At 43.5% G+C, this 27922-nt stretch overlaps 1 protein-coding gene across 1 annotated transcript; it reads left to right on the top strand.

Annotated features, from left to right (window-relative positions):
- The first annotated feature begins 55 nt into the window (after nt 1-55).
- On the top strand, nt 56-27106 carry Rragc (Ras related GTP binding C). The gene is made up of 7 exons (XM_050161213.1): nt 56-6607; nt 9124-9327; nt 10268-10467; nt 13574-13688; nt 14597-14739; nt 18012-18160; nt 25678-27106. The coding sequence occupies exons 1-7, from the start codon at nt 6374-6376 to the stop codon at nt 25827-25829; spliced, it is 1197 nt and encodes a 398-aa protein (XP_050017170.1). The 5' UTR covers nt 56-6373; the 3' UTR covers nt 25830-27106.
- Nucleotides 27107-27922: the final 816 nt, after the last annotated feature.

The raw sequence follows: 27922 nt of genomic DNA, 5'->3' as shown, positions 1-27922 counted from the left end.
AAAGACATTTTATTTATTATCCAGTTAGGAATGACGGTACTGGTTGTATTTTAGCTAGGAGATTTAGCATGGAGCTATTCCTTGGTTGAGGACTTGAGCATAGTAGGCACACTCATTCTTGACAGTGTATTCCAAGTAGACAGCTGGACAGATGTGTGATGTAGGATGCTTCTGCATGGGTTCCCATGCGTCTTCTGCTCCCTTATATAATATGGAACAAAGAACTCTTTGCCACCACTTTGCCTTAGATAACTGTGTGTGTGCCAGTGTGAACTCTGACACCACGTTTTCTTTCTATGCAATCCCGCCCATCTGATAATGCTGCCTTGCTGTGCTGTGTGCTTTCGTGCGTCCTGGTTGCACATTAGTCTGTGTTGTTTTCAGTTTGCCCAATGCTGCAGTTACCTTGATTGTAATTTACATAGCTTCCAGTAGGACTACACTCTTACCCTGCCTTACTTAGTTCCTTAGTTGAACACAGAAGAGAGATAATATAAAATTCTGGGTTCATGCACAAGCTGGGATGGGAAGGGGGATGAACCATTATGTCACAGATGATTATAATATGTAATTATATAGTGCTTTTTCCCCCTTAAAGGTATTTTTTTGAGCCTTGAATTAATTTTATCTTTATTATCCCTGTGAAGGAGGTAGGGCAAGTATGAGGGGACGTTGGGTGCTGAATTTTTAGGCCAAAGACTGACATTTATATGAATTTGTTACTGTCGGCCCCTGGGCAGGTCAGTTAATGGCTTGGAGATTCACTTTCCTTGTCTGTACCATGACCACATGTGCTGCCTACCTCACAGGGTTGTTGTGAGGTCAAATGAGATCATGTACATGAAAGATCTGTAAATGGTAAAGTACCACGTTTTGTTAGTCCTCTTCTTTCTTTTTGGGTAGGGGACAGTCTCATGTACCCCCAGGCTGGCCTTGAAGTTCTGATCTTCTTGCCCCCAGCTTCTGGGATTATAGGCCTTCACCACTCCATCTGGCCCTAATCAGTCAGATGTGTTGTTGGTTACTTCCATTCCTCCCTCACAGTGAAATCCTTCTAGTTCATGTCTTTTGTCCTTATTGTTAGGGAGCTTGTCCTTAAACAGCACACATCCAATCAAAGCTGGTTTAACCAGCTGAGGCACTGGCACTTGCTGGAAACTCTTACCAAGCCATTTACAAGGGCATTGTAATCAGTCATGGCAGGATTGTGGCAATGGTCTGTGTTTCTGCCAGTCACAAGTTTGTTTCTGGAGGGTGGCCAGCTACCACTGGAAGAACATTCAGCTGGACAGATTCTCTTTACTAAAGTGCCTCCTAGATAGACAGCACTGGGCTAAGTGCTGGTTTGGTAAGGATTCACTTATTAGACATGTACGTAAGCAACTACAACTACAAGGCTGGGAACTGTGGAATAGCTAGACAGGCTCATGAAGATTTGGAAGAGAGGTGACTTAGCTTCTTTTTTTTTTTTTTTCCCCGAGACAGGGTTTTTCTGTGGCTTTGGAGCCTGTCCTGGAACTAGCTCTGTAGACCAGGCTGGTCTCGAACTCACAGAGATCCGCCTGCCTCTGCCTCCCGAGTGCTGGAATTAAAGGTGTGCGTCACCATCGCCCGGCCGTGACTTAGCTTCTTTAGGCAGTTTGTATGGCAGCCATTTTGTTGAAACAGACAACTAATTTTGTTTTCTGGCAGTTTTTTTCTCTCACGGCACTATTGTTATGTATGTATGTATGTATGTATGTATGTATGTATGTATGTATTTATTTATTTATTCTTTCTAAGACAGGGCTAACTGTATGTAGCAGTAACTGGCCTGGAACTTACTGTGTAGCAGATGGTAGCCTTGAACTCAAGATCCTCCTGCCTCTGCTTCCCAGTGCTAGGATTAAAGGTGTGTGCCACCATGCCTGGTCTAATGTTCTATTACTCAGTTGTTCTGTGACTGCCTCTTGAATCACCTTTTTGCACATTAGTTGCAGTATGTGAGTTAGATTACCACTTGTAGGTGCAACTAACCTGGGCCAGCCATTGATAGTTAAGAATTCAAGGTCTGGGGCTGGAGCAGTGGCTCTGGTTAAGAGCACTGGCTGCTTGCTCTTCCAGAGGTCCTGAGTTCAATTCCCAGCAACCATATGGTGGCTCACAATGTGGAGTACATATAGAGTACTCAGATTTAACAAACATCCCTCCAAAAAAACCCTCCACAAATAAATCCTAAAAAAGAAAAAAAAGATTTCAGGGTCACTGGGCATGGTGAGCCACCTGACATGGGTGCTGGGAACCAAATTTGGGTCCTCTCCAAAAGCAGTGCACGAACCCCTTTTCCATCATTTCTATCAGTGACTTGAATGAAGACTGTATACAAGATGATGCTAAATGGAATAGGAAATGTAAGTCATCTCTTCAGTTCCTGCTATACTTCTGCTGCTTCATCTAGAAGATAAAAATTATGGGCTACAGACATGGGCTAAGTAAGTAGAGGTGTGTGGGCATAGGCCCGAAGAACTCAGCTTAATCCCTGGATCCCACAAGGTGGCAGAAAAATCAGCTTCCAAGAGTTGTCCTTCCACATGTGCTCACAATACATATAAAACAGTTGTGAACAGGCGGGTGGATGGCCCATGCCTGTAATCCTAGCACCTGGAGGGGAGAGGCTGAGGACTTGCTCATCTCTGACTACACAGTAAGTTAAGTGTGTATGTAGCCTTGTCTACATAAGACCCTGTCTCAATCCCCCCCAGGGTATGTATGTGTACTTTCGCATCTTACCCACCTACAAAGTTACTGTCAGGATCAGATTAAATACAGTGAGTATAAAAGCGCCTTGCAGACTGCAGGGCTACCTACAGGGCAGCTGTAGTAGTGCCACATCTGTAATACCATGGAATTGGAAAGGCTGGCTGGTTGACTACTTTGGAACAGGTTTTAACCTGATAATCTGGAGTACCTAAACTGCTGGGCACAAACAAAAAAAGTTACAAATATCAAGTCATATAGCAGTTACAAAATGTAGTTACACAAGCTTACAGAGTAGAGTTTCTGGCAAAATTCTAGTCATAGTGATCACTAATGTGAACCATTTACAGTCCAAGGAAACAAACATCTGGAGAACAAATGTTGTCCAGGTGCTAAAGAAGTCTGCTTGGAAGCCCTGCTGGTTACTGTGCAGGCACCAGGTAGCTGAGGGACGCTGACGAGCATGGATGCATTTTAAGGAAGAATGATCAACAGGGAGAAGGGATGTGAAAGCATGGCTGAGTGGTTCAGTGTGGTTACCACCAGTTACACAGGGCAGTTCACTCAAAAACAAAAGCTCAGTTCCTCAATCACACCAGCAGCGTTTCTGGCATTCATTCACGTGGCTATCTTGAACAGTACAGGCAAAATGGTTCTACTCAAAAGTTGTCTTGAACCGTACTGTAGAAGCAACGACAGAGCAACTGTGGATAGCAGGGAACAGAGAAGACTAGGAGCGCCTGGAGCTCTTCTGTGAGGCTGAGAAGACTGGGTGTGTAATGAAGGCTGCCCTGGGATAGCAGAAGGGCTGTTTTGAAGAAGTGACTATTTTGTTCCACTCAGGCACTGAGGAGTATGACTTGGCTCGAAGCCTTTTTTGAGACTGACTGATATTATAGCAGAGAATAACCTTGAACTTCTTTCTGGTCCTCTTGTGCTTCCTTGGTACTGTGATTACAGACAAGCATGTGCTACCAGGCCTGGGGTATGCAGTGCTGAGGACAGAATCTAGGATTTCATAAAGCTAGGCCAGCATTCCAACAACTACATCTCCAGCCCCTTAAATAAGAAACTTGATAAAGATGTATGTTTATTTTATGTGTATGAGTGTTTTGCCTGCTTGTATGTATGTGTACCCTGTGTGTACCTGGTATCCCTGGAGGTCAGAAGAGAGCACTGGATCCCTGACATGGAGTTACAGATGGTTGTGAGCCATTACACGGAAGCTGAGACTGAATGTGGGTCCTCCGCCAGAGCACCAACTGCTTTTAATCACTGAGCCATCTCTCCAGTCCAGAATAAAATTTTGAGCTGGCAGAGCTTTGGAGATGGTTCAGTGGGTTAAAGCACTTGTCACATAAATGTGAGGACTTGAGTCTGAATCCCCAGAACTCACGTAAAATTGAGCAGACTAGTGTAATTTCTATAATCCCAGGGCTCCCATTGTGAGCTGGGAGGTAGACAGGAGTCAACCCAGAAATTTGCAGGCTAGCTAGCTTTGCAAATGTAATGCTCTAAACAACAAAGAAGAAACTGTCCCAAACTCAAGGTGAAAGGTAAGAAACTATCTGAAGATGTCCTCTGACCTCTACCTCACCCAAAACTGCTAAAATTTATACCACAGCTACCCTTAAATTTGATTTCCCCTGGCAAACAGTTGGTTCTCTGAATCCATGGACTCAGCCAACTGAATTGGAAATTTTTTTTGGGGGGGGATTGTACTGAGCATAGGTAGACTTTATTCTTGCCTTTACCTATGCAATATGGCATACCAAGGTTACATTTTCCCCCATGACTCCTAAAAAAGTGTTTAGCTCAGGCTGTCCAGGAACTCCATGTGTAGAGCAGGCTGACTTTGAACTAATTGAGGGATTCTGTATCTGCCTCTAAAGTGTTAGGATTTACAGGTGTGTGCCATTGCCATCTTACCTGGCTAAGACACCAGTCGTTGTATTTATTGGGTATTATAACTAATGCAGAGCTGACATAAAGTACAGGAGTTGTGTGCATAGGTTCACATGCAAATAGTCTATACAAGGAACTTGACTGTCTTCCAGTCTGTTCATGGGTTTGGATTGTCCTGTAAGCAGTCTTCCATGGACAGTGAGGGACGTGCACATTTTTCCGTTTGGTTTTTCGAGACAGTTTCTCTGTGAAGTTTTGGAGCTTGTTCTGGAACTCTGTAGCACAGGCTGGCTTCAACTCAGATCCACCTGCCTCTGCCTTCAGAGTACTGGGATTAAAGGCGTGCACCACCACCGCCCGGCAGATTTAAGTACATTTACGTTCATTCTGCCTGCTTATTAGATACTGCCTTTTAACTTACTAGGATCGGGCATAACCAATGTGCCAGGCGTACACGAGCTTACCTTTTTCTTCACTATCAAGTCTGTCTCTGAGTAGGGTATAAGGCTATATGGTAGAATTTGTCTAGCATACACAAAAGGCCCAGAATTCTATCCCTGGCCCTGCAAACAACACAGCCACCTTGTAAAACCGAGACCCCTACCCCAACTCCGCAGGGCTGTACTTTAAGGCCTGTCAAATTCCATTTCTGGAGTTCAAAACATGAAAACGCTCATACGGCTTTCTGAAGCACATGTTGACAGCAAGCATTTGCCATCATTGTTCCTAATTCCTCTGGTCTCTAATCACAGGGAAGTCAAAGATGAGTCAGTACTCAGTTGCTGGATGGGATAGTGGAGGAGCACTGCCTAGTTGGGAATGGGAAGCTGGAGTCTGTTGACCATAAAGACAGCAGGAACTTATCCGCGATTTCCTTGCAGATACGGTGTTTTAGCACGCTTGTATTTGTTTTCCTTATCCGCTCCAGCTACCAGCTAGGGCAAGTTATCACCGGAACTTATAACTGTCTCTGCCTTCTGACTGGCTCCTACTTTATACACTTTTTCGCACATCCCCACCGCATCATCGGTTAGGACCGGCTCACGACCTCCTGTGGACTTCCTCGCCCAATTCTGGAGCGGTTCATCTGTGCTCATGGCCTTCTCACATATAAAATCTGTACTGAGTCTAGTTACACAGATGTCCAATCTCTGTTAACCTTCAAGCAACTCGAGGGCAGGCAGGGGCAATGCGGTTTCAGTTTCGAGTGCATTCCGGGTGGTACCCAGGACCTGGCAGGCATCCTATAAATACTGGCTGGGCAGCTACAGCGGAGGAGGGGGGGGGCAATGAACTCTTACCCAGACGCCCAGAAGCATCTTCCCTGAGGTGCTCTCGGAGCCCGAAAGGAGGCGGGGAGCGGCGAGCAGCGCGGTGCGCACCGGGCAGACCGAGGCGGTAGAGGGATGCACCCAGGGCGAAGGCCCGGAGCCCGACAAGAGGCGCGGCCGGCCGCTCTCCTCGTGACTCCTCCTTCCCCCTCCCCGCAGCAGCCGCTGCAAGTCAGGTGATTCCAGGCACGTGATGCACACCACCTACCCTGCTGCTCCGGAGTGGCAACCCACCCAGCCAATAAGGAGCCGGTTCTCGGCAGCAGTCCAATCATCCGGTTTGGGGGCGGGCCCAGCGGCGGCAGCGGCTGCCGGGGGCGGCGGCACCAGCGGCAGCAGGGGGAGGCGGCGGCCTGGCCTGGCCTGGCCTGTCAGGGCGCGGGCGGCGGCGGTCCAGCACCATGTCCCTGCAGTACGGGGCGGAGGAGACGCCCCTGGCCGGCAGTTACGGAGCAGCCGACTCGTTCCCCAAGGACTTCGGCTACGGCGTGGAAGAGGAGGAAGAGGAGGCAGCGGCGGGCGGCGGCGGTGGCGCGGGGGCCAGCGGTGGCTGCGGCCCGGGCGGCGCTGACAGCTCCAAGCCCAGGATCCTACTCATGGGGCTGCGGCGCAGCGGCAAGTCCTCCATCCAGAAGGTGAGCGCCCCGCGCCGGGCCTCCCGCCCTCGGTCTCGCTCCGCCCGTAGCGCTCAGGTGGCGGCCGCCCGGGAGGCCCGAAGAGGGTGGCGGCCTGGCCCTGCGTCCCGGCGCACGGTCCACGCCTGCGAGCGCGGAGCTTGGGCGCCACCCGCCCGGGGTCCCCGACCTGGGCCTCCAACGCCCGACTCCGCGGGCCGAGGGCCGAGCGGGGCAAGGAGGAGACGCTGACTGGAGGGTGGAGGCAGGTGCCGGGCACCGCCCTACATCTCCGCCCTCTGGGTCGCAGCCCCTGTGGCGTTGAGGAAACGGACGCGTCCTCTCCGGTTCTCACGTGGAGAACTTGGTGAGCGTGCTCCCCTGCAGCTCCTCACTTAGGTGACCCGAGTTTTCAGGGAGTCCCCGCCCAAGCTGCGGGCCGCGGCAACTCCAGAAAGAGTTGTGGCAAAGACATTGGGCAGCGAAGTACCTGCTGTTATTAGTCTGGTGAAGACTTCCGTGACGTTTATTTTGGGGGGAGGGTCCCATCACTGCACCGACTTTTAGTTCTTGTCGCCCGGTGATCGCAGCTACAGGTGACAGTCCCCTGTAGCTGGTCACACACAGTGCATTCGTTTTCACCTTGGGTCTGTCAAGATCGAGTAGAATGCCTAAGGCGTTTTATTTTCCTTGAACAGGAAAATAGAGGCAGGGTTGATTTTACTTCATCAATCGTTCCCATTACAAACAGCGAACTTCTGATAAAACTGGTATCGCTGACACCCAGGCTTTTTCCGTTTCCACTCTGACACAAGGTTTATCCAGCTCTTTCTGGTATTTTGTAGATGCGGTGTTTTTTTTTTAATATTTATTTATTTACTTATTATGTATACAATATTCTGTCTGTGTGTATGCCTGCAGGCCAGATGAGGGCACCAGACCCCATTACAGATGGTTGTGAGCCACCATGTGGTTGCTGGGAATTGAACTCAGGACCTTTGGAAGAGTAGGCAATGCTCTTAACCTCTGAGCCATCTCTCCAGCCCCTGTTTTTTTGTTTTTTGTTTTTGTTTTTTAAGTCGCTACCCTAGCTCTAGCTGGACGGTGGTGGCGCACGCTTTTAGTCCCAGCACTCGAGGCAGAGGCAGGTGGATCTCTGTGAGTTCGAGGCCAGCCTGGTCTACAGCGCTGGTTCCAGGACAGCAAGGGCTGTTACACAGAAAACCCTGTCTCGAAAAAAATAAAAGTAACTACCCCCTCTCCCTGCATTTGCTGAACTATTTTATTTACCTTAATTCTTTTGTCAGTCTCAAAATTTGGGCTTTTGGGGGGAAGAAAGGTGCGGACAGTACTTTGCAGGCTTGAACACAGGCCTTACTTTGTAGGTAAACAAACTGGTACTGCGAATTTTTGTCTCTCTTCCAAGTTAATACTGAGAGGCAAGTTTGCTATAATGTTAGGATTGTATCAGGCAAGCCTTAAAAACTACATCTCCAGCCCTGCTGGTTCCCTCTGTCCTTCCTTCCAACTTCCTTTTCTTTTTTACATATCTCAGGCTGGCCTTGATTGAATTTCTGGTCCTGAGTCTACCTCCGAGTGCTGAGAGATTACAGGTGTGAGCGTGGTGAAGGTTTTACCTGGTGCTCTGACCACAGGATCCCCATCTCTCACAGGCCTCCCCACTTCTCACTCTGGACAATTTTGCATTCTGTTCAGATTGGTTTTTTGTTTGTTTGGTTTTTCTTTTTCCTTTCTTTTCTTTTCTTTTCTTTTCTTTTCTTTTCTTTTCTTTTCTTTTCTTTTCTTTTCTTTTGTTTTTCTAGACAGGGTTTTTCTGTAGCTTTGGAGCCTGTCCTGGAACTATCTCAAACTCCCGGAGCTCTGCCTGCCTCTGCCTCTCAAGTGTTGGGATTAAAGGCATGCGCTGTCACCACCCTGCTCATTCTGTTCAGATTGTGAACTCAGTGAGGGCAGGATCCAATCTTTTTTTTTTTTTCTTGTTCGTTAGAGGCGGAGGTAAGCAACTGTGTTATTTGATGAATGAGTTAGTTTTAAACTTCATCTAGAATAGTTTCATGATCTAAAAGCAGGTGTTGACAAGTTTAAAACAGTAGAGCCTGACGAAATGGCACTGATTTCAGTACTGGAGGAAGCAAAGAGAATTGAATTTTGAGTCTGGGCTACAGTATAGCTAAGACCCCTTTTCAAAACAAAACCCCTTCCCTCCCAGAATAAAAAATTACAAATATCCGGAATGAAAACCAAACACATGGGAACAGCGTAAGCAAGAGATGGTACCACTAGTAGTAACGTAGTTAAGATAGTAAAAGAAAACTCATTTTACAGTGGGTGAGGGGAGCTGACTCAGCGTCTTCTGTCAGAAGTAGAAGAACATTACCAGTGATTTAGCCTCCAATTATTATTTCTTTGGTTTTTGTTGTTGTTATAGGTCAAAATTTTACTGTCAATGATAGGGGATTTTTAATATAAATTCTGTAGTTAAATAGTTGTGAAATCGTTTCTGTTTCTCTTAACAGGTGGTGTTTCATAAGATGTCACCAAATGAGACTCTCTTTTTGGAAAGTACAAACAAGATTTATAAAGATGACATTTCCAATAGCTCCTTTGTGAACTTCCAGATTTGGGATTTTCCTGGACAGATGGACTTCTTTGACCCAACCTTTGACTACGAAATGATCTTCAGGGGGACAGGAGCGTTGATATATGTCATTGATGCGCAGGTAGTTAGGCATGATGTGTGTGCTTTCTTCTCTGGTGGCAAAAAGATGTAGGAACAGAGGAAATTTGTTTGTTTCCTTTGTCACATGCTTGAAGCTTGTCTCTTCCCAGTAGATCCCCTGACAGTGTAAGACAGTCAGCTACCGAGAGATTTTTGGGAGCAAACCTGTTATTGTACAATTCCAGACTCTCAGGTGCTTAGAAAAGGTCATTTACATTTCTTGAGTCCCACTTAATGAGCAGTTACCATTGACTTTGTATGTTTATTGGTTAATAGTAGCTGTTGCTGTAGATAGTAGATATTACAGTGGTCACCTCATCCATTGACGTATCCCCATCAGTGGCCACAGGAAGAATATGAGAAATGAGTCCATTCTACTTTTCCTGATTTAAGTTGAACTTAATCTAGCAGCACACACTAAGGGCCCACTGCATGGTAGGGAGTCAGATGGGCGGGCTGTGTCCCCACCCTTCAGCTTACCTTTTGTAAGCAGAGTTTAGCGTTGTAGGGAACGAATGCTTTCTGAGCGCTGCCAGCTCCGTGGTGCGTGCCTTCTCTTATACCATCTGATTTATGGAGTAGTGTGGGTAGTTACCCTTGACTTGAGGTCAGGGTTTAAGCAGTTTACTTAGAGCCACACACCTGACAAATGGCAGAGCTGGGATTACTTTAACAGTTCTATTGGGAAAAATGTGCATTTTGCCTTTCCTTCTGTTATAGTAACAGCATTAAAACTTCAGGCCTTGACTTGGTATTTGATTTTCTAGCTTAAGAAATGGAAGAGCTATTTACTGGTTATATGTCAGCACGTCTGAATATTTATGAGTAATTAGGATAGCCTATTTTCTGTGGTTGGGGAAAGAGGTGGTTTGAGGCTTTCTTAACTTGTTACTTCTGTTTTATAAGATTTCTTGTTAAAAATATTTTGTTCTGACTTTCAGGATGACTACATGGAGGCTTTAACACGACTTCACATTACTGTTTCTAAAGCCTACAAAGTTAACCCAGACATGAATTTTGAGGTTTTTATTCACAAAGTTGATGGTCTGTCTGATGATCACAAAATAGAAACACAGAGGGACATTCATCAAAGGGCCAATGATGACCTTGCAGATGCTGGGCTAGAAAAGCTCCATCTTAGGTAACAACATGCGTGTTTGATATGAGAGCCCTGTAAATGTATTCCCATCTCTGTCATTACGCACACCAGCTTTCTGTGACTGGTGGACCCTTCCCCAATTCTGTAATCATTTTGATCTCTTCTTTGTTGAATTCCAAGCTGTTTCGTAAGCTTTGTGTTACTGAGAGATTACTTTCCCCCTTTTCATTTTCCTGGTGGTTGAAGCCATGTGAAGTATTTCCATTGGTGCTTTTGCAAACTCATCTCGAGGGACTGGAATCAGGCTCTTTCCTCATGGCGTGAGTCTGCCTTGGGACTTCTCCCCCTCTTGGTTTCTTCACCTTTTAACCCCAGTTGGCTTTGTGCAAGAAATCTGTCATAATTTTTGTGAAAGTTGAGTTTGGGTCTTGTCAGTGTCTCAGTAGGAAGAGCCCAAGTGTGGACTGACTCTGGTGTGTCTTAGCTTTTCAGACAGCTGTGGTACTTAGACAGTCTGAGTTAGGTAAGTTGTCTTCTGCACTTACATAGTGCTGCTGCTGAGTTTGAAGGACTGCTGCTTTGCAGTTAAATATCAAGAACTTACCCTAATGAACACATACTAATATGGATTGATGGTTATGTATTTTGTGTATTTGTATTCTAAAAGTGTATGAGGAATGTTATTGTCTATCTTTTGTGATAATGGAAAGAAATGAGTATTTACAGTACATGGGAGGATGTCCACTTGATCATAAAAACAGCTTAAAGGGGAAACCGAGAAGAGTTGCAAGTGTAGTTTCCTTATCCCTGCTCTATTATAAAAACTTCCTTCTGTATTCCAGCCAATTGTTCTATTCCTAAAGTATATGGGCCTTAGGTTGTAGAATATTTCAGGTAGTTCTAAGGAAACATGGTAGGGAAAATCTCATTGATCCTCTTAGATTAAAATTTTAAAACATTTCTAGGTAATTTATGCTTAAAAAGAATAAAGTAGAGTCTTTATCGGAGTTGGGCATGGTGTTGTACTTTTGTAATCCCAGCACTTGGGAAACAGAGGCAGGATGATTGTGCAAACTTGAAGTCATCCAACCAAGGCTACTTAGTAAGATCCTGTCTTGAAAGGCAAAAGTAAATACATGTTCATAAGAGAAAGTAAAAGTGCCATCCCATAAAATCTTAGGGATATGGTAATATAGTTTTTTTTTTTTTATTATTATGTGTACAGCATTCCTTCCATGTGTGTCCGCATTTCCAGAAGGGGGCGCCAGGTCTCATTATAGATGGTTGTGAGCCACCATGTGGTTGCTGGGAATTGAACTCAGGACCTCTGGAAGAGCAGTCAGTGCTCTTAACTACTGAGCCATCTCTCCAGCCCTATAGTTTTTTTTTTTTTAATTTTATTTTTTGCCAGAACTTAAAGCCGGCTTCCTTATACTGGTGAGGAACCAATGTTATTCTGTCTGCTCCTTGTCAACTCCTGTCGAGCTCTCCAGGACATTCCATGTTTTCCCCTGTACTTAGAAGGCACTGCAATAAGCCTAGCCTCAGCAGAATTTTGCATCAGACTTTTACTGTTTATGTGTGTTGGGAATTGAATCCAGGACCTTGTGCATACTCTCTGCAAGCATTTTGCCCTTGAGCTTCCGCCAGCACATCCCAAACCTCTGTTTAGTACCAGCAGTTATATGGGTGAGGTACAGCTTGCTTTTCCATTTCTAGGAACTCAGCTTCTGAACATGCTCTGTGCCTTGCAGGTTCTGTGAGTCCCCACCATCTCCAGTCCTCACAGGTCCTGATGACTCTAACATTTCTCAAGTTTTTGCCTAACGGAAACACTGAAATGTCCCTTCTTTGCTAGTGTCAGGAGTCACGTAGCCTTACCCGCCACCTTTAGAGTAGAGCCCCTTCTTGATTAAGTTCTTATGTACTTCCTTCAGATTTTCTTTACGCCATCTGTAAAGTACAAACACAGTTCCTCATTTCTGATGTGGTAATGTTTATATAAAATAGATCATGAATGCAATTAAATAAAAAAATGTCCTTAATGAAAAAAAAAGTGGAATTGTCCATAGTGTTTAAGGACAAATTTGTGTTTTATTAAATCTACATGTGATTTCTTCACTATAATCCTTTTAGAGTCCAACTCCTACTCTTTATAGTTCTCAATCTTCCTTAGACTAATTACCTAATCCTGAGGACCAGTGTAGTCATGCAGTCAGAAGAGGTCAGGTGTTTCAGGGTGTTATGGCTGCAGACTGATTTGTTCACTCAGCAAATCCTGAACACTATTCAGGCAATGGGCTTGCAACTGTGAGAGAGATGGCAGCTGCTTTTCTCCTGGGGCTCACGATCGTAAGAAATGTATGGTGGAGTTTAAGTACTTACCAGTGCTGTGAAGAACAAGTTATGGCAGAAGGGTAGCAGGAATAGGTTTACTATGTATGTAGGCTGGTAGTGGGAGGAGAGGAAATAACAGGAGTTAACTGTATAATCCTGGAACTCTGTTATGTAGACCAGGCTGGCCTCAAACTCAGAGATCCATCTGCCTTTTCCCAAGGCTGGGATTACAGACTTATATACCACCATGGCTGACAGGAAAGAACTTCTCGAGGTGATGTTTCAGTTGAAATGTGAATTGTATTATGTAATAAATACCACATAACTGCTGGGTGTGGTGACAAAGGACTGTAATCCCAGCTTTACTTGGGGATGTGGAAGATTAGAAATTCAGGGTCATCCTCAGCTATATAGTGGGCTTGAGGCCAACCTGGGTTCCTGCTACTCTGTCTAAAATAAATAAATACATACATACATAAAAACAAATGACCCTGTCTCTACCTTGAATTTTAGTCTTGGCTTTTGTCTCAGTTTTGTGCTTGTGAAGTAAGCTTTAAGGGGTGGTTTGCAAAGCGTGTGTGACCCTCTGGGTTTCTCTTTTGATGAGCCTTCTTGGGTGCTCCCTCAGTTGCCCTCTGTGTAGTGTAGTCAAGGGGTGATTGGCACGGCCAGGTTGGGAAATGGTCGTAGCTGTCAGAAATGATGGGGATATGAGACAGGGTACATCTGAGCGTTAAGAAACGGAAATTTAAGGCATTGTGACAGTAGTTGGTGAATTTATGAAGTAACCATCTGGTGTTGAATTTTCCAGCTTTTATTTGACTAGCATCTATGACCATTCAATATTTGAAGCCTTCAGTAAGGTGGTACAGAAACTCATTCCACAACTGCCAACTTTGGAAAACCTATTAAATATTTTTATATCAGTAAGTGAACTATTTACTTTTGATATAATTTTTCAATTCTGTCATTGTTATTAAATGTGTTTGCATTTAATTCTCCATAAAAATGGTACTTGAAATAAAGATCAGTGACTCAACATGTCGTATAGGATAAATAATAGCATAAAGTATAATAGCTTCAGTTGTTTCCCTGTGTGTTGTTGGTGGTGGTGGTAGTTGGTGTTTGTTTGTTTGTCTTTTAGGTAAAGTTCCCTGTACTTTTTTAATTGTAAGCTTCTTTAATTGAAGGTTGGGATGTAGTTTTGTGGTAGGGCACTGCTTAGTATGTGAAAAGCCATAGGAACAGTTTCTAGCACTGCATACACACAAAAGTAATAATAATAATGAATCCTTGCTGGATGTGCTGTGTACACCTGTATTTCCAAAACACAAGATACAGAAGCAGGATGATTGAGATACATGCTTTGTAAGGCTCTGTTTAAGGTCTCCCAACCAAGCATCATTTGTTTTTGATGTTTAATTGTATTCTTAAAGGTGATAGGAAGGGTTCAGGTGGAGTTCATTAGTAGAGCATTTATTGAACTCTGCATTCATTATCCCAGAACCATTAAAAAACAAAATGGGGAGGGCTGGAGAGATGGCTCAGAGGTTAAGAGCACTGGCTGCTCTTCCAGAGGTCCTGAGTTCAATTCCCAGCAACCACATGGTGGCTCACAACCATCTGTACTGAGATCTGGCGCCCTCCTCTGGCGTGCGGGCATACATTGAGGCAGAATGTTGTATATACATAATAAATAAATAAATCTTTAAAAAAATGGGGAATATTACTTTTAAAATTAAGAATGTTTTTTCAATAATTTAAGGCCTTTGAAAAATTGCAAATTGTGATTCCTAAAAGAAACTGAACACTTATCCAATTTTGTTTTCCCAAGAATTCAGGTATTGAAAAAGCTTTTCTCTTTGATGTTGTCAGCAAAATCTACATTGCAACAGACAGTTCTCCTGTGGATATGCAGTCTTACGAACTTTGCTGTGACATGATTGATGTTGTAATTGATGTGTCTTGTATATATGGGTAAGTGCTTTACACCTTCTTGCGAGATCCCAGGGAGGCGGGAACCTTATCTAATTCCTACCTCTGCCTTACACTGAATGAAATGTGGAGGCAGAGGCAGGCAGATCTCTGAGTTTGAGTGAGTTCTAGGACAACCAGGGCTACATCATTAATGAGACAGACCATGTTTCAAACAGATAAGCAAAAAAAAAAAAAAAAAAAAAAAAATCAGAACTTTAGTTGTTAGAAGGACTTGCACATAAAATATCTGATGTATGCATGAGATTTCTGAAATAAGTCTCTTACCATGTACACCTGCCCATCCTGTCTGCGTGCCTGGTTTGTCAGCACCTTCCTTCAGCTGCCTGTGAACAGAATGCCTTACCTTGTCTGTTTCTATCTACTCTCGCTGATTATATGCTGTCCCTTGTACTATTTTCTGTAATAAAACTGAGGTGGTCTGTTACTCAGTAAACTTTCATGTTTTCCATTCTTAAAAATAGACGGTCAGAGCATATTGCTTTAAAAAAAAAAAAGAAAACTAACCAAAAATTTAAAAGCCAGTTTACATTTTTCTAACATTTATTTATTTATTTTGTGTGTGCGTCCTCCACGGTGCTCAATGTGAAGGTCAGATGGCAACTTTCAGGAGTGGGTTCTCACCTTCTGCCTGTTGAGACAGGGTCTCACTGGTTTCTTTCTTTGTTTTGTTTTGTTTTGTTTCGAGACAGGGTTTCTCTGTAGCTTTGGAGCCTGTCCTGACACTCGCTCTACAGACCAGGCTGGTCTTGAACTCACAGAGATCCACCTGCCTCTGCCTCCCGAGTGCTGGAATTAAAGGTGTGTGCCACCATTGCCCGGCACTCTCTGGTTTCTTTTCTTTTCTTTTTTTTTTTTTTTACATTTTCTTTTATTTTTTTTTAATTAATTTATTTATTTATTAAAGATTTCTGTCTCTTCCCCACCGCCGCCTCCCCTTTCCCTCCCCCTCCCCCAATCAAGTCCCCCTCCCTTGTACTCTCTGGTTTCTTCTGTGCAGCGTACTCCAGGCTCGATTGGCCCTCGTGTGCTGAACTTCCTGTCTCCACCTCCCAAGTGCTAGGATTACAGGTGTCCATCACCACACACACGTGCTTTTCTCTGGTGCTGGGGATGGAAGTCAGCTACATCCCTAATTTAGGCGCCTCGAAATCTTACATAGAGAGTTTGACCCAAAACAGAAACAAACAAAAAACCCTGTAAGTTTTAAGTCTACTTTTTAAGGTCATATTTTATTAGCATATTTTATTTCTTAACTTTATTAATCATCAAAATCTGTCTAATCTAGACATAAATAGCTGTCTAGATGTCTCTCTTGTTCTCTCTGCCCCTATAGCCTTGCATTTGCTAAGCAAGTAAGTGCTTATAAATCTGTGTCCCCAGTCAAGGATGTACTTGTAACATTTTTTTTAATTAAAAAGATTATTTGTGTGTGTGTGTGTGTGTGTGTGTGTTGTGACACACACATGGAGGTCAGAGGGCAACTTTGGAGTCACTTTTTTTCTTTTACCTTAATGTGGGTTCCAGGGATTGAACTCAGGGCTTCATGACATAACTTTCTCATGTTAGTGTGTGACTTGGAATCATGTGGCTCAACACCGGAGACTGCAACTGCTGGCTGTGGGTCCAGCCACAGATGTCCATGCATGTCTGAACTGGCTTGTTGTCAGCTGGTGCCTGCTCTCACTTCCTGTGTGGCACAGAATAGGATATCCTTGACCTCTGGCTATCAGCTGACAGCACAGAGCGTTTCCTCTTCTTCCATTAGGAGGAAGCGGTTTCCTTTTATACTGTACTCTAAAGCATATGGGTCAGACTTCCCTACTGCCTGGGACTGAATGAAAACCCTAAGTTTGAGTCCAGACCTTGCCAGACATATTTTTACTTTTTATGAACTAGAGTTTTATGACTTTATTTGTATTTAGGTTGCTATGTTGTGCTCCACCCCTATGTTAAAGTGGTTAAATAAGGCAGCAGTAACAATTTGTCTCTGGGCTGTGTGAATCAAATTAATGTATGAAAAGGTGAGCTGTAAGATTTAGAGCAATTTGAAAAATAGGTCCTTCTTCATGAGAACAATACATGAGATGGTAAATGCAAGAGAAAACAGGAGGGGAGCCTTGTTTCCTTCCAGATACCTGTTGATAGCATTTTCTTTGTATGTTTCCTTAGCTTTTTTTTTAAACAATTTTTTTGGATTGCTTTTTTTTCTGTCTTTGAAACAGTCTTACTTTAGGCCAGGCTTGCCTTGAATTTCTCATCCTCTTCCCTAGACTCTTGAGTGCTGGGCCTTTCATCCTCCTTTGGAAGGCAAAAATACTTCTTTTAAGATGTGTTTTGTTTATTATGAGTATGTGTCTGTCTGTGTGCCTGCATGAGTTTATGTGCACCGTGTATGTGTGTGTCCTTGAGACCAGAGGGCACCTCAGACTGCTGAAACTGGAATGGCAGGATTCTGAGCTGTCTGATGTGTGTGATGGGAACCAAACTTGGGTCCTCTAGAAGAGAAGTGAGTACTTTTAACTAGTGGGCCATCTTTCCAGCCCCCAAAGAGGCAGTTTTGACGACTGTCAGTTCTGAGCAGCACAGGTGCATGCATGCTATGGTGCCATGGGTGCACGGAGGGCACGTGGCAGGAGTCTTTCCTGTGTTTCTGTTTGTGGCTCGAACTCCACTTGTCATGCTTGGCACCAAAAACTACCTGATAAGTTGCCTCACCAGCCCTCAAACTCCATCTAAAAGTTCTTGATTTTTAACATAATTCCTGTCTGGGACTAGTCTTCTATAGACTTTATGAATTTTCTTGAATTTTTATTTTTGGGGTGGTGAGGATTGAGAAAACAACAAAAGATGTCTGAGAGAAGGAGTGATTGGATTGACCTGTGGAATATGTCCTACAGTAACAGGCTGACCACCTTACACCAGCTTGAGGGACGTGAGAGAGAGCACGGTCTGGGCAGGCAAGTGGCCTGGCCAGCATGATTTTGGAAATGTCTGTGGTTCAGAGCTACATCATTGCCATCTTTGTTTCCAAATGCTTGATGATGGAAATGCAGAGGGACATGCACAGCTTTGCTGCTAGCAGAGGCTCCTGGGTTGTATTAGGAATCTCTCCCTAAAGTGATGGCTGCCCCAGTATTTAAGGCAGTATTGTTCCTTCTCAAAAGATGTGTAGGATGGGGTGGAAAGGTTTGCTCCTGTACAAAATGCCTAGTTGGGAAACTTGTAATAAGTGGTGCTTTCTTTTAAAATAGATTGAAGGAAGATGGAAGTGGAAGTGCCTATGACAAAGAATCGATGGCCATTATCAAGCTGAATAACACAACTGTCCTTTATTTAAAGGAAGTCACTAAATTTTTGGCACTGGTTTGCATTCTTAGGGAAGAAAGCTTTGAACGAAAAGGTAAAGTTTTTTTCAAGATTTTTAAAAAACTTTGTATTTATTATTCATTGTTTAATTTTTTTCCTTTTTATTTTTTTACTGTGTGTGTGTGTTAGGTATACATGTACATGTGCATGTCTATGTATCACATATATGCAGTGCTGGTGGAGGCCAGAAAAAAGCATTGGCTCCCCTCGAACTGGAATTGCAGAGTGTAGGGTTTTGTGAACTATCATTAAAAAGAAAAAAGGCCTGTGGTAGCACACACCTTTAGTTCCAGCACTCAGGAGGCAGAGGCAGGGGAGTCTTTGTGAATTCCAGGGCAGCCAGAGCTGTTGCACAGAGAAACTCTGTCTTAAAAAACCAAAAAAAAAAAAAAAAAAGGCTTATTATTTTATATGTTTGTATGTATGCCTGAGTATATGTATGAGTACCACAGGGATGCAGGAACCCAAGGTGGGCAAAAGAAGCCATTGGAGCCCCTGGAATGCTGGAGCTATAGGTGCTTTTGAGGCTCCGTTGGGTGCTGGTAATTAAATTTGGTTAAATTTGGGTTCTGTACAAGAGCAGCAAGCACTTTTAACTGTTGAACCATTTCTCTAGCTCTCAAAGAGTTGCTTGTTTGTTTCTCTTTTTTAATTTTTATTATTTTATGTACATATTTTGCTTGCATGTATGTCTGTGAACTACTTGTATGCAGTACCCACAGGAGCCAGAAGCAGGTGTCAGATGCCCTGGAACTGGAATTACAGATGGTTGTAGCCACCAAGTGTGTACTAGAAATCAAATCCTGGTCCTCTGGGAAAGCAGCCAGAGCTCTTAACCTCTGAGCCATCTCCAGTTTAAAGAGCTGTTCTTTTGCTGTTGTTTTGAGTTTTGAGGCAGGATCTCTATCATGGTACTCTGGCTGTTCTTGAACTTGTTACGTAGACCAGGCCAGCCTTGAACTCACAGAAACTCATCTGCCTACTGAATGCCGGTGTTAAAAGCATGGCCAAAACGCCCAGCTAAAAAGCTGTTAAGTTACAATTTTTGTTATGATTTCTCAGGTTCTTGAAAGTAGTATTATGCCATAATACTAATTACTATCATACAAGTGATTCTTAAATACTTCCATGCTGTCTGTCTATATATTGCTGTAGCATGATTAATAAAATCCCAGAGTCAAACTTTGGGGTTCAACTTGAAGGTCAGAAAAGCAAAAACAGCCAGCCACTGGCTCTTACCACTACCTTGACCTCAGTCCAAAGATGGCAATCCTGCCTCCAGGAATCTCAGAATGAGACTGTTTCCTCCCATCTTACTCTCTAGGGCTGGGATTAAAGGTGTGTATCACTACTGCCCACTAGTGTGGCTACTGGGATTAAAGGTGTGTCACCACTGCCTGGTCTCTAAGGCTGACCAGTGGGGCTGTTTTACTCTCTGATCTTCAGACAAGCTTTATTTATTAAAATAAAAAATGAAATGTCACTCACTACACATAGCCCAGACATTCTCTTTCCTTTTAATCTTATGCTTTAAATCAAGGTTTGATCCCATCCCCTCTTCCTCCATGTACTTGTGTTGGCTGTTCTTGCCTGTGGTTTGTTTTCCATCCGAAAAAGTCCTCAGCTGTCTTCTCTTGTTTCATTGATGGCCTTTTCTTCTGCAGCCTCCTCAGTCTTCTGGAGCATGTGGCTGTCAGTCCTTCCTTGAGCAGTCACGACTTTCTTCTCTGGATCACCTTGTGTATTTTTTCTGTCTCCTAATCCCTTCTGGCTGGTTTCCTTTGTCCTTATCCCATGTTCTTCAGAGTCAAATCTTTCTGCTTGCTTCTGTCTCTTCAGGTCAGCTCCTTCAGTAGATGGCTGGAGAGTTTGTTCTCTCCTACCGTGGGCTCCAGGGATTGAATTTAGGTTGTTAGGCTTAAATGGGGAAGTGCTTTTGCCCATTAAGCTGGCTCTCCAGCCCTAGTTCATGGCTTGGGTTAGTCAGTTTGTGACTGAAAATTTACACCTGCAACTTTCTGGAGCTTGTGTTGTAGTACTGTGTGTGGACCTATTAGTGAAGCATCCCTGCTTCAGTATTTGCCAGTGTTCTGGCCGTTGTGTGCAGTCATCTTTGATGATGACCCCCCACATCTTTTCCTTTCTGATGCTTATCTACCCTGCTTTTGACATACCTTATGTCATTTTTCTCATGTTTAAACTTTAGTTTCTTATGGTAGGTAGTTGGTGTTTTTAAGATTTCTTTGTAGATTGGTGTCCATAGATGGGGTTTCATAGTTCCTTTTTTCATTCTTCTGCATTTCTCACATTGAGTTTTTGTCAATTATTTCTTTTTTTCTTTTGGCTTTTCAAGACAGGGTTTCTCTGTGTAGACCTAGCTGTCTTGGAACACACTTTTTAGGCCAGGCTGGCTTTGAACTCACAGAGATCTGCCAGCCTCTGCCTCTGCCTCCTGAATGCTAGAATTCCATGACAGCTAGAGCTGTTACATAGAGAAACCCTGTCTCAAAAAACAAACACATAAAAAATCTCATTCTTCTGCCTGATCCTTAAAAGAAACATTTATATATAAATTTTTCCCCATATTAAACAAATTATGTGCATTCATATTAAGAACCAGTGTGGAGTCTGGAGAGGTAGTTGAGTGGTTAAGATCACATCCTGCTCTTTCAAATGACCCTAGCAGCCAGGCAGGGTAGCTCACAACCACCTATAATTGTTGCTCCAGGATCTGATGCCTCCTGGCCTATATGGGCACTGCATTCAAGTGCATAAATCCACATACCCCATATGCACATAGCTAAGAAAAGAGCTGGCATGACATTCACCTGCAGTCTTCTGTATATTTTTCTTGATCTAGATTCCTTTTTTGGTGCTGTGTATTTTATTTTTCCTATGCATAATTTATTCTGTTTCGTACCTATCCATAAGCAATATTGTGCAAATGATGCCGAGTTGAAGTTAGTTTTTGCAACATCTGTTTTTCTCCTTGTTCAAGGTTATTTTTGAGATTTCCTACTGTTGCATTTTGAAGTTTGTTTTTGTTGCTAGACATTTAGATTTTGTTTTGTTTTGGAGACAGGGTTTCTCTGTGTAGTCTGGGAACTCACTTGTAGACCCACCTGCCTCTGCCTTCCCAGTGCTGGGATAACAAGCATGCACTACCACTGTCCAGTTCCCATTTGGATTATTTTAAAGGTACAACTAATTTTGTGACAAAAACCCATGAGTAAGCCATATATGATGGCTCATCTCTTTAGTTCCAGCCTTGGAAGGCAGAAGCAGGAGGGTTGTTGTACGCCTGAGGCCAGCTAGGTGTATTAGGGTCTCTGTGCTGTGATCAACACCATGACCATGAACAGCTTTGGGAAGAAAGGGTTTGTTTCAGCTCACAGTTCCAATCACAGTCCATCACTAAGGAAAGTTAGTGCAGGAACTTAAACAGGGCAAGAGCTGATGGCAGAAGCCATTGAGGGGTGCTGCTTACTGGCTTGCTTTGCATGATTTGGTCACTCTGCTTTCTTATAGAACCCAGGACTACCAGCCCAGGAATGGCACCACCACAAAGGTGGGCCCTCAATCATCAATCATCAGGAAAGTGTTGTACATGCTTTCCTACAGGCATCTCCTCAGACAGCATTTTCTTGATAAGATCCCTTCTTCCCAGATGACTTGCTCGTGTTTCATGTCAAGTTGACACAAAACATGCATGCTTTTTATCTGCATTTATAGTACATGAGACCATGCCCAAAGTGGACCTCTATCTTAAAGGCTATTGGCTGAAGGAGCTCCCACAGCACCTCCCTCTTTTGTCTAAATAAGAGAGTTATAAGCCTATGACAAAACCATATACAATAAGAACAAATATCAAGTATTGTCCAGGGAAAAGAAGAGGCAAAAACATATATAAAAATTAGAATTGCAGCCAGCATGAACAACACCAAACAAGAAACGTACCCTAAATATTTTAGTAGTTACTCTATATTCTATCCTAAGGAGTCTGCCTTATATTAAAAATGTCTTGACTAAGTCATGAGAGGAAAAGTAACTATGACTTATCTAATCTTCAATCCCATCAAAGACTTGAGTAAACAGGAGGTGCAATCATGCAATTTCTAAAAGGTACAAGAAATGACAGAGACAACCAACTACCTGCGCAATAATCCAAAGTCCCGTATGTAACATTGGGGCAGCCAACTTTGACTAAGGCCTAGAGTATCTAATAGACCATTTTCAGAGGCAGAAAAGTTTGAAAAACTGTTTATTCTGTCTTGGCAAGATTTGACAGTCTTTTTGCTTGTATTTTGCTTGTTCAATCTGGACACTGTGCATTTTGTCAGTGGTTGAGGCAGGGACAGTTCTTTGCCCAAAGGCCAGTTTTGCCAAGAAGAAAACAAGGTTCTGGGGCTGAAGAAATGGCTCAGTGGTTAAGAGCATTGCCTGCTCTTCCAAAGATCCTGAGTTCAATTCCCAGCAACCACATGGTGGCTCACAACCATCTGTAATGAGGTCTGGTGCCATCTTCTGGCCTGCAGGCATAATATGCAGACAGAATATTGTATACATAATTAAGAAAAAAATCTAAAAAAAAAAAAAAAAAGGTCCAAGTGGAGTGTATTTGGTGCCCAACATTCTTTTGGGAATAGATTGGTGCTGCCAGGAGCAGTTGTGTCTCACATCAACGGAACCCTAAGTTATTTAAATGTCATATTCTATAGTTATTTGAAGTGTTTGAAGATTATCTACGTATGTAGAATACAATCTCTATGCAGCTAAAGAACTTGATTAGTCTAACTATAAGCATGACAAACATGGATGACCATTGGCCTGTATTTCTTAATACCTATATAGCTTAAAGACTAAGACTTCATATTAGAATATTAAACAATCTTTAAACAAATGTGCAGCAAATGAGGAAAGTGACCTCAAAATCTAAACAATATATAAGTATTTTGATCAGAGGTAGAAATGTGTCATGCAGTATGATAAATATATTCTAAAATTGTATCACTATGCAAAATATCTTAAGCAGAGGTAGAAACATGCATGCATAAAATAGACAAAATAACTTTGCATGGGTGCACAAATGTTATTAACAGAAATAGGAGTATATTCAATATAACAAATGTAATTTGAATTTGTATCAATATACAAGAATTTATACCAATGTAAATTATCTATAAATAATAGCTCACAAGTGATCTCACTATTACTCCCTATTATTATTATTGGTCTGAGTAAGCTCACAGTAATCTACCTATTATCCCATTCCATCCATTCCTTTTTTTCTTTTTTCGAGAGAGATCCTTGAGCCTACTTCATTTCTACACCCAACCCCATACCAGTTATAACCAACCCCTAATAATATCCCTAGCCCTGAGGACAAACTTTGTTGGGAGAGGGGACATTGTTTTCTAGAATTACTTCCAGCTCTCATGAAGGTGATGTTATTTCTTTGGGATTACCACGTTAGGCGCCATTTTGTAAGCAGAGACTACTTGTTTGTTTCCCAGCTGCCCAGACCCGAATAATCACTCAGAAACTGTATTAATTACAACCTGGTTTGGCCAATTACCCAGGCATATTTCTAACTAACTCTTACATCTGAAATTAACTCATTTAATCTATGTATCACCACCAGACTGGCCTACCGGTAGGTTCTTGGGGGTGTCTTTCTCTTTTGGCAGCTACAGGGCATCTCCTTGGCGCCTCCTACTCTCTCTATATATCTTTCAGCTTGGCTATATTCTGCCTTGTCATAGACCAAATCAGCTTTATTCGTTAACCAATAAAAGCAACACATATACAGAAGGACCTCCCATTTCAGCTGAGAATGTAACTCCACTGTTAGAGTGTTTCTGTAGCATGTAGGGTTCGTAGTCCCTAGCACCACATGAACTGGGTATGGTAGTGCACACCTATAATTTCAGCACATGGGAGATGGAGATGGGATCAGGAGTTTAAGTCATCCTTGGCTACTTAATGGATTTGAGGCCAGCCTGTGCTGCATGAGAGACTGCTTTAAAAAAAAAAAAATGAACAAACAGCAGTAACAGCAACAAACCCCAAGCCAAAGCCAATGTCCATGACCAGATTTGCTTTGTACCGCGTCATGTGTTTCTAGGGTGAGTATGCAGGAACAGAACGTGTAGACACATTGACAAAGGGCTCTCCCAAATGACTTCTCCATTTTCACCTTCGCAGCAATGTGAGGGAGTCTCATCATGTTGTCTCCTTGATAAGGCTTGATACTGTTGGACTTCTGTGTTCTCGGTCTGTAGGTGTGAAATGGTGTCTCTTGTCTACATATTTAATCTTCAGTTATCTTTTCATGACACGCACCTTTTCATAGACAGTCAGCTTTCTTTGGTAACTTGTTTTTGTTTTTAGAATTTTGTTACATTTGTTGATGTGTATGTGTGCACATGTACAAAAGTGAGAGGACTTACTGAAATCTAGCCAGTATATACAAAGTTCAGCCCCATCTATGAAGTTTTCACTGCCAGCTTTGCCCTGCCTGCATTTAGCTCTCCCTTCTGTGGACTTGAGCTGGCAGATTGTTTTGATTTGTTGTGTTTTGGCTTTCTGCCCCAGCTAGCATATGTGAGAGTGTGGACCTGATGCTGCTGCTTTTGACACGTTACATCCGCTGTCAGTAGGGTTCAGAGACTTACCCAGTCTGCTGTAAACTACCGAAAGGTCACATGATGTTCAGAGACTTACCCAGTCTGCTATAAACTACTGAAAGGTCACATGATGTTTAGGTAGGTCACAGAGTGCTTTTTGGTGTTTGATATGGACAAGTGCAGGTGGGTGGTCTTGCTACGCTAGTGGGTGTATATTGGTGGTTCTAAGAATTGAAGAGCTTGCTGTTCAGTTTGGGCATTTCAGAATTTCGAGCCAAATGCCTGATGTAGCTCGGGAGACTGAGAAATGGAATGTTTTAAGCTCAATATCAGCTGCTCATTTGGAATTGGGGTTCTACATGTAAAAAAAGGCAGGGGGAGACTGTTGACCTGCTTTTCTGTCACAGGAGAAACCTTTGTTCCCCCAAAGCCTCAAGTGGATGTTCAGTTTCTAAAACAAATGGAGAGGAAGTCTCCCCTCCTGAAGCTGGTTGCAGGCTGCTGGGTCCTGATGAGCTGCACTCATGCTGCCTCCTGCTTCCTGCATCCCTCAATTCAGGTTTCATTAACACATTCACCTTCCCACTTGATTATTTCTTTCATTTCATTTCATTTCATTTGGTTTTTAGAGACAGGGTTTCTCTGTGTAACAGCTCTGGCTATCTAGGAACAAGCTGGCCTCCAACTCACAGAGATCTGCCTGCCTCTGCTCCTTCCAAGTGCTGGGATTAAAGGTATGTGTCACCACCGCAGGGCCCCTCTTGATTTGTTATATTACTGGTCCTCCTTGTCCACTCCTGCTTTAAATTCAACAGTGTCAGCAGCTGAGTTCTTGGTTTATCATGATTGCAGTGTACAGAGTTTCAGAGAGTGGAGAGATTCACAGTTGACATTAAACAGACAGGCTTTTTTTGCTCTCTCACAGGTTTGATAGACTACAACTTCCACTGTTTCCGAAAAGCTATCCATGAGGTATTTGAGGTGGGTGTGACGTCTCACAGGAGTTGCAGTCACCAGACCAGTGCCCCAAGCCTGAAAGCATTGGCACACAATGGCACGCCGCGGAATGCCATCTAGTCTGAATCTCAGCGATCAAGGCCCAGTGCCAGCCCACTCCTCCCTCCAGAGTCGGATGCCATGTGCTACAGGACACGGGAGCTGCTGCCTATGGGAGTCTAGAGACGGTGGTGGAGTTTCTCATTTAGATGAAAGGCCTTCTCTTTAAAATACGGCACAAAAGAATTACAGAGACCTCAGAACTCAGTGTGTCTTTCTCCTCTTTGGGTCCAACCTTAAATAGTTGGAATAATTTGGACCTGGAGATGATACCAGTTATCCATCTTTACCAGTGAATGTTGCTGTCAGTTCCAGCCTAAAACTATAGGAAAACTGAGTTTTGTATGCTTCCCTTAGGCTCTCACTTGAGTAGTGTCTAAAGACCTTGCTTTGCTTACGTTCTAACACTGCCTCTCAGAGCTCAGGTTTCACTGTACCTCGCAGCCTGTGGAAATGCGTTAACTTGCTGCCTTGGAAGATGCTGCAAAGGGTGTTTCTGTGTTTGTCCTGAAGGAGAGAAGAGAGGAGGTGTCTGTGCAGCATCGGGGAGAGCCAGGCTCAACAAGGGCTGCATCAGTTCCCTGGATGTGTCGAGGAAAAAACTGAAACAAGAGGATTTCCACACCCGTGTTTTGGTGGCAGACGGATGTGCTCTCTTTGTTAGGTCGGGGTCATGCACAGTGTAACAAAGGGAATTTAGGACAGAAGGGTTTTCCCCACAGTCCCCGCAGAGAGGGGCAAACTCATTATGTCACTGAAGTGCTTAACTCACTTTTCTTTAATTTTGACGCCCTGTCTTTTATTCTGTGCTCTGTAGGCTCTTTAAGAATTGTTTTTGACACAGGTGGCCCTGAGGCTCGGGTGGACTGTCCACTGTGACTTGGAAGAAGCATGCAGTGGGCAGTGTGTGTTACTCTACATCCCTGTCTCCGGAGTCCTGACACTAAGTGTCAGCTGAGGGACTTTCCTTTGCCTGGAATATGAATTCATAATTCTTTCTCCTGTTCATGGCTGATACCCTTCCCATTGATTTAGACTTCCACATTGTCTTTGCTTCAGATGCCCAATAGCCACAGTCCAGGACCGCTGGGCCACATGAGTGCATCAGTGCCGCTGCTGAGTGACGCTCAGGTCTGTACCCAGGCAGTGAGACTGGGAGCGCTTCCTGCAGGTGGCTGACTGTTGAGTATTTACATGGACCATGTGATATCCAAAGGAAAAATGCTTTTATATTTATAGATTATTTCATTGAACTATATGTAAAATGGGTATCAATAAATGTATTTACTCCAAAAACAGTTTTCCTTGTGTGAAGTGTGAGAATGCTTAGTGGTCAGACACGATGGCTCTCATTCTCTATCAGCTCCCGTCCTTTACTGCCATGTACGGTTACCATTCCTTCTGTTTGAGCTCTTTGGGCTCTGTCTTGATGTCCTTTCCATGACTCATTTCTGCTGTGGGTAGGAGGTGTAGGTTCGGGTGAGAACGTGTTTGGATTTGGGACTGGTGGTGGGGAGTGTCCAGAACCTGGCATGGCTTGTACATTGCGTGCAAGCTGAGGTAAGGAGACTGTGAGGTAGAGCAGGAGTAGAGGACCAGGTGAGAGGGCTCAGCTGGGGAAGGTGCTTGCTACCAAGCCTGGTTGCCTAAATTTAGTCCCTAGGACCCACATGGTGGAAGGCAAGAACACACTCATGTGAGTTGTCTTTTGACCTCCACACATACACTATAGCTCATGTGTGCCTTTAGCCCCCCCTCCCCCCCTGACAAACACAAGTGAACCTCTAAAATAATGGTACCAAGTCTCCTGGGTACTCATTGACCTGGATGTCAATGTTTACATAAAAGCATAGTTAGGTGAGCCTAAGCCGATTGAAGAGATACTTGTTAACCAGAAGAAAGTATTGTTTGAAGGATATTTAATTTCATAATTAGACTAATCAGAATCTTCATAATCAGAAGTTAAGTTTTGAAACTTCAAAAATAGAAGTCACAAGCTGTCTGAAACAAAAAGCTATTAGATGTATGTAACCAGTCCCTGTGTCACAGTAGAAATAGGAGAGCTGTGGATCGGATGGTGTGCACCTCAACTCCAAGCAGGGATGTCCTTCCTC

The sequence above is a fragment of the Alexandromys fortis genome, unplaced genomic scaffold, assembly GCF_014885135.2.
Source record: "Alexandromys fortis isolate MF-2015 unplaced genomic scaffold, M_Fortis_MF-2015_v1.1 scaffold_122, whole genome shotgun sequence".
In the NCBI taxonomy this organism is placed as follows: Eukaryota; Metazoa; Chordata; class Mammalia; order Rodentia; family Cricetidae; genus Alexandromys; species Alexandromys fortis.
This window is presented reverse-complemented; position numbering and strand designations above follow the sequence as displayed.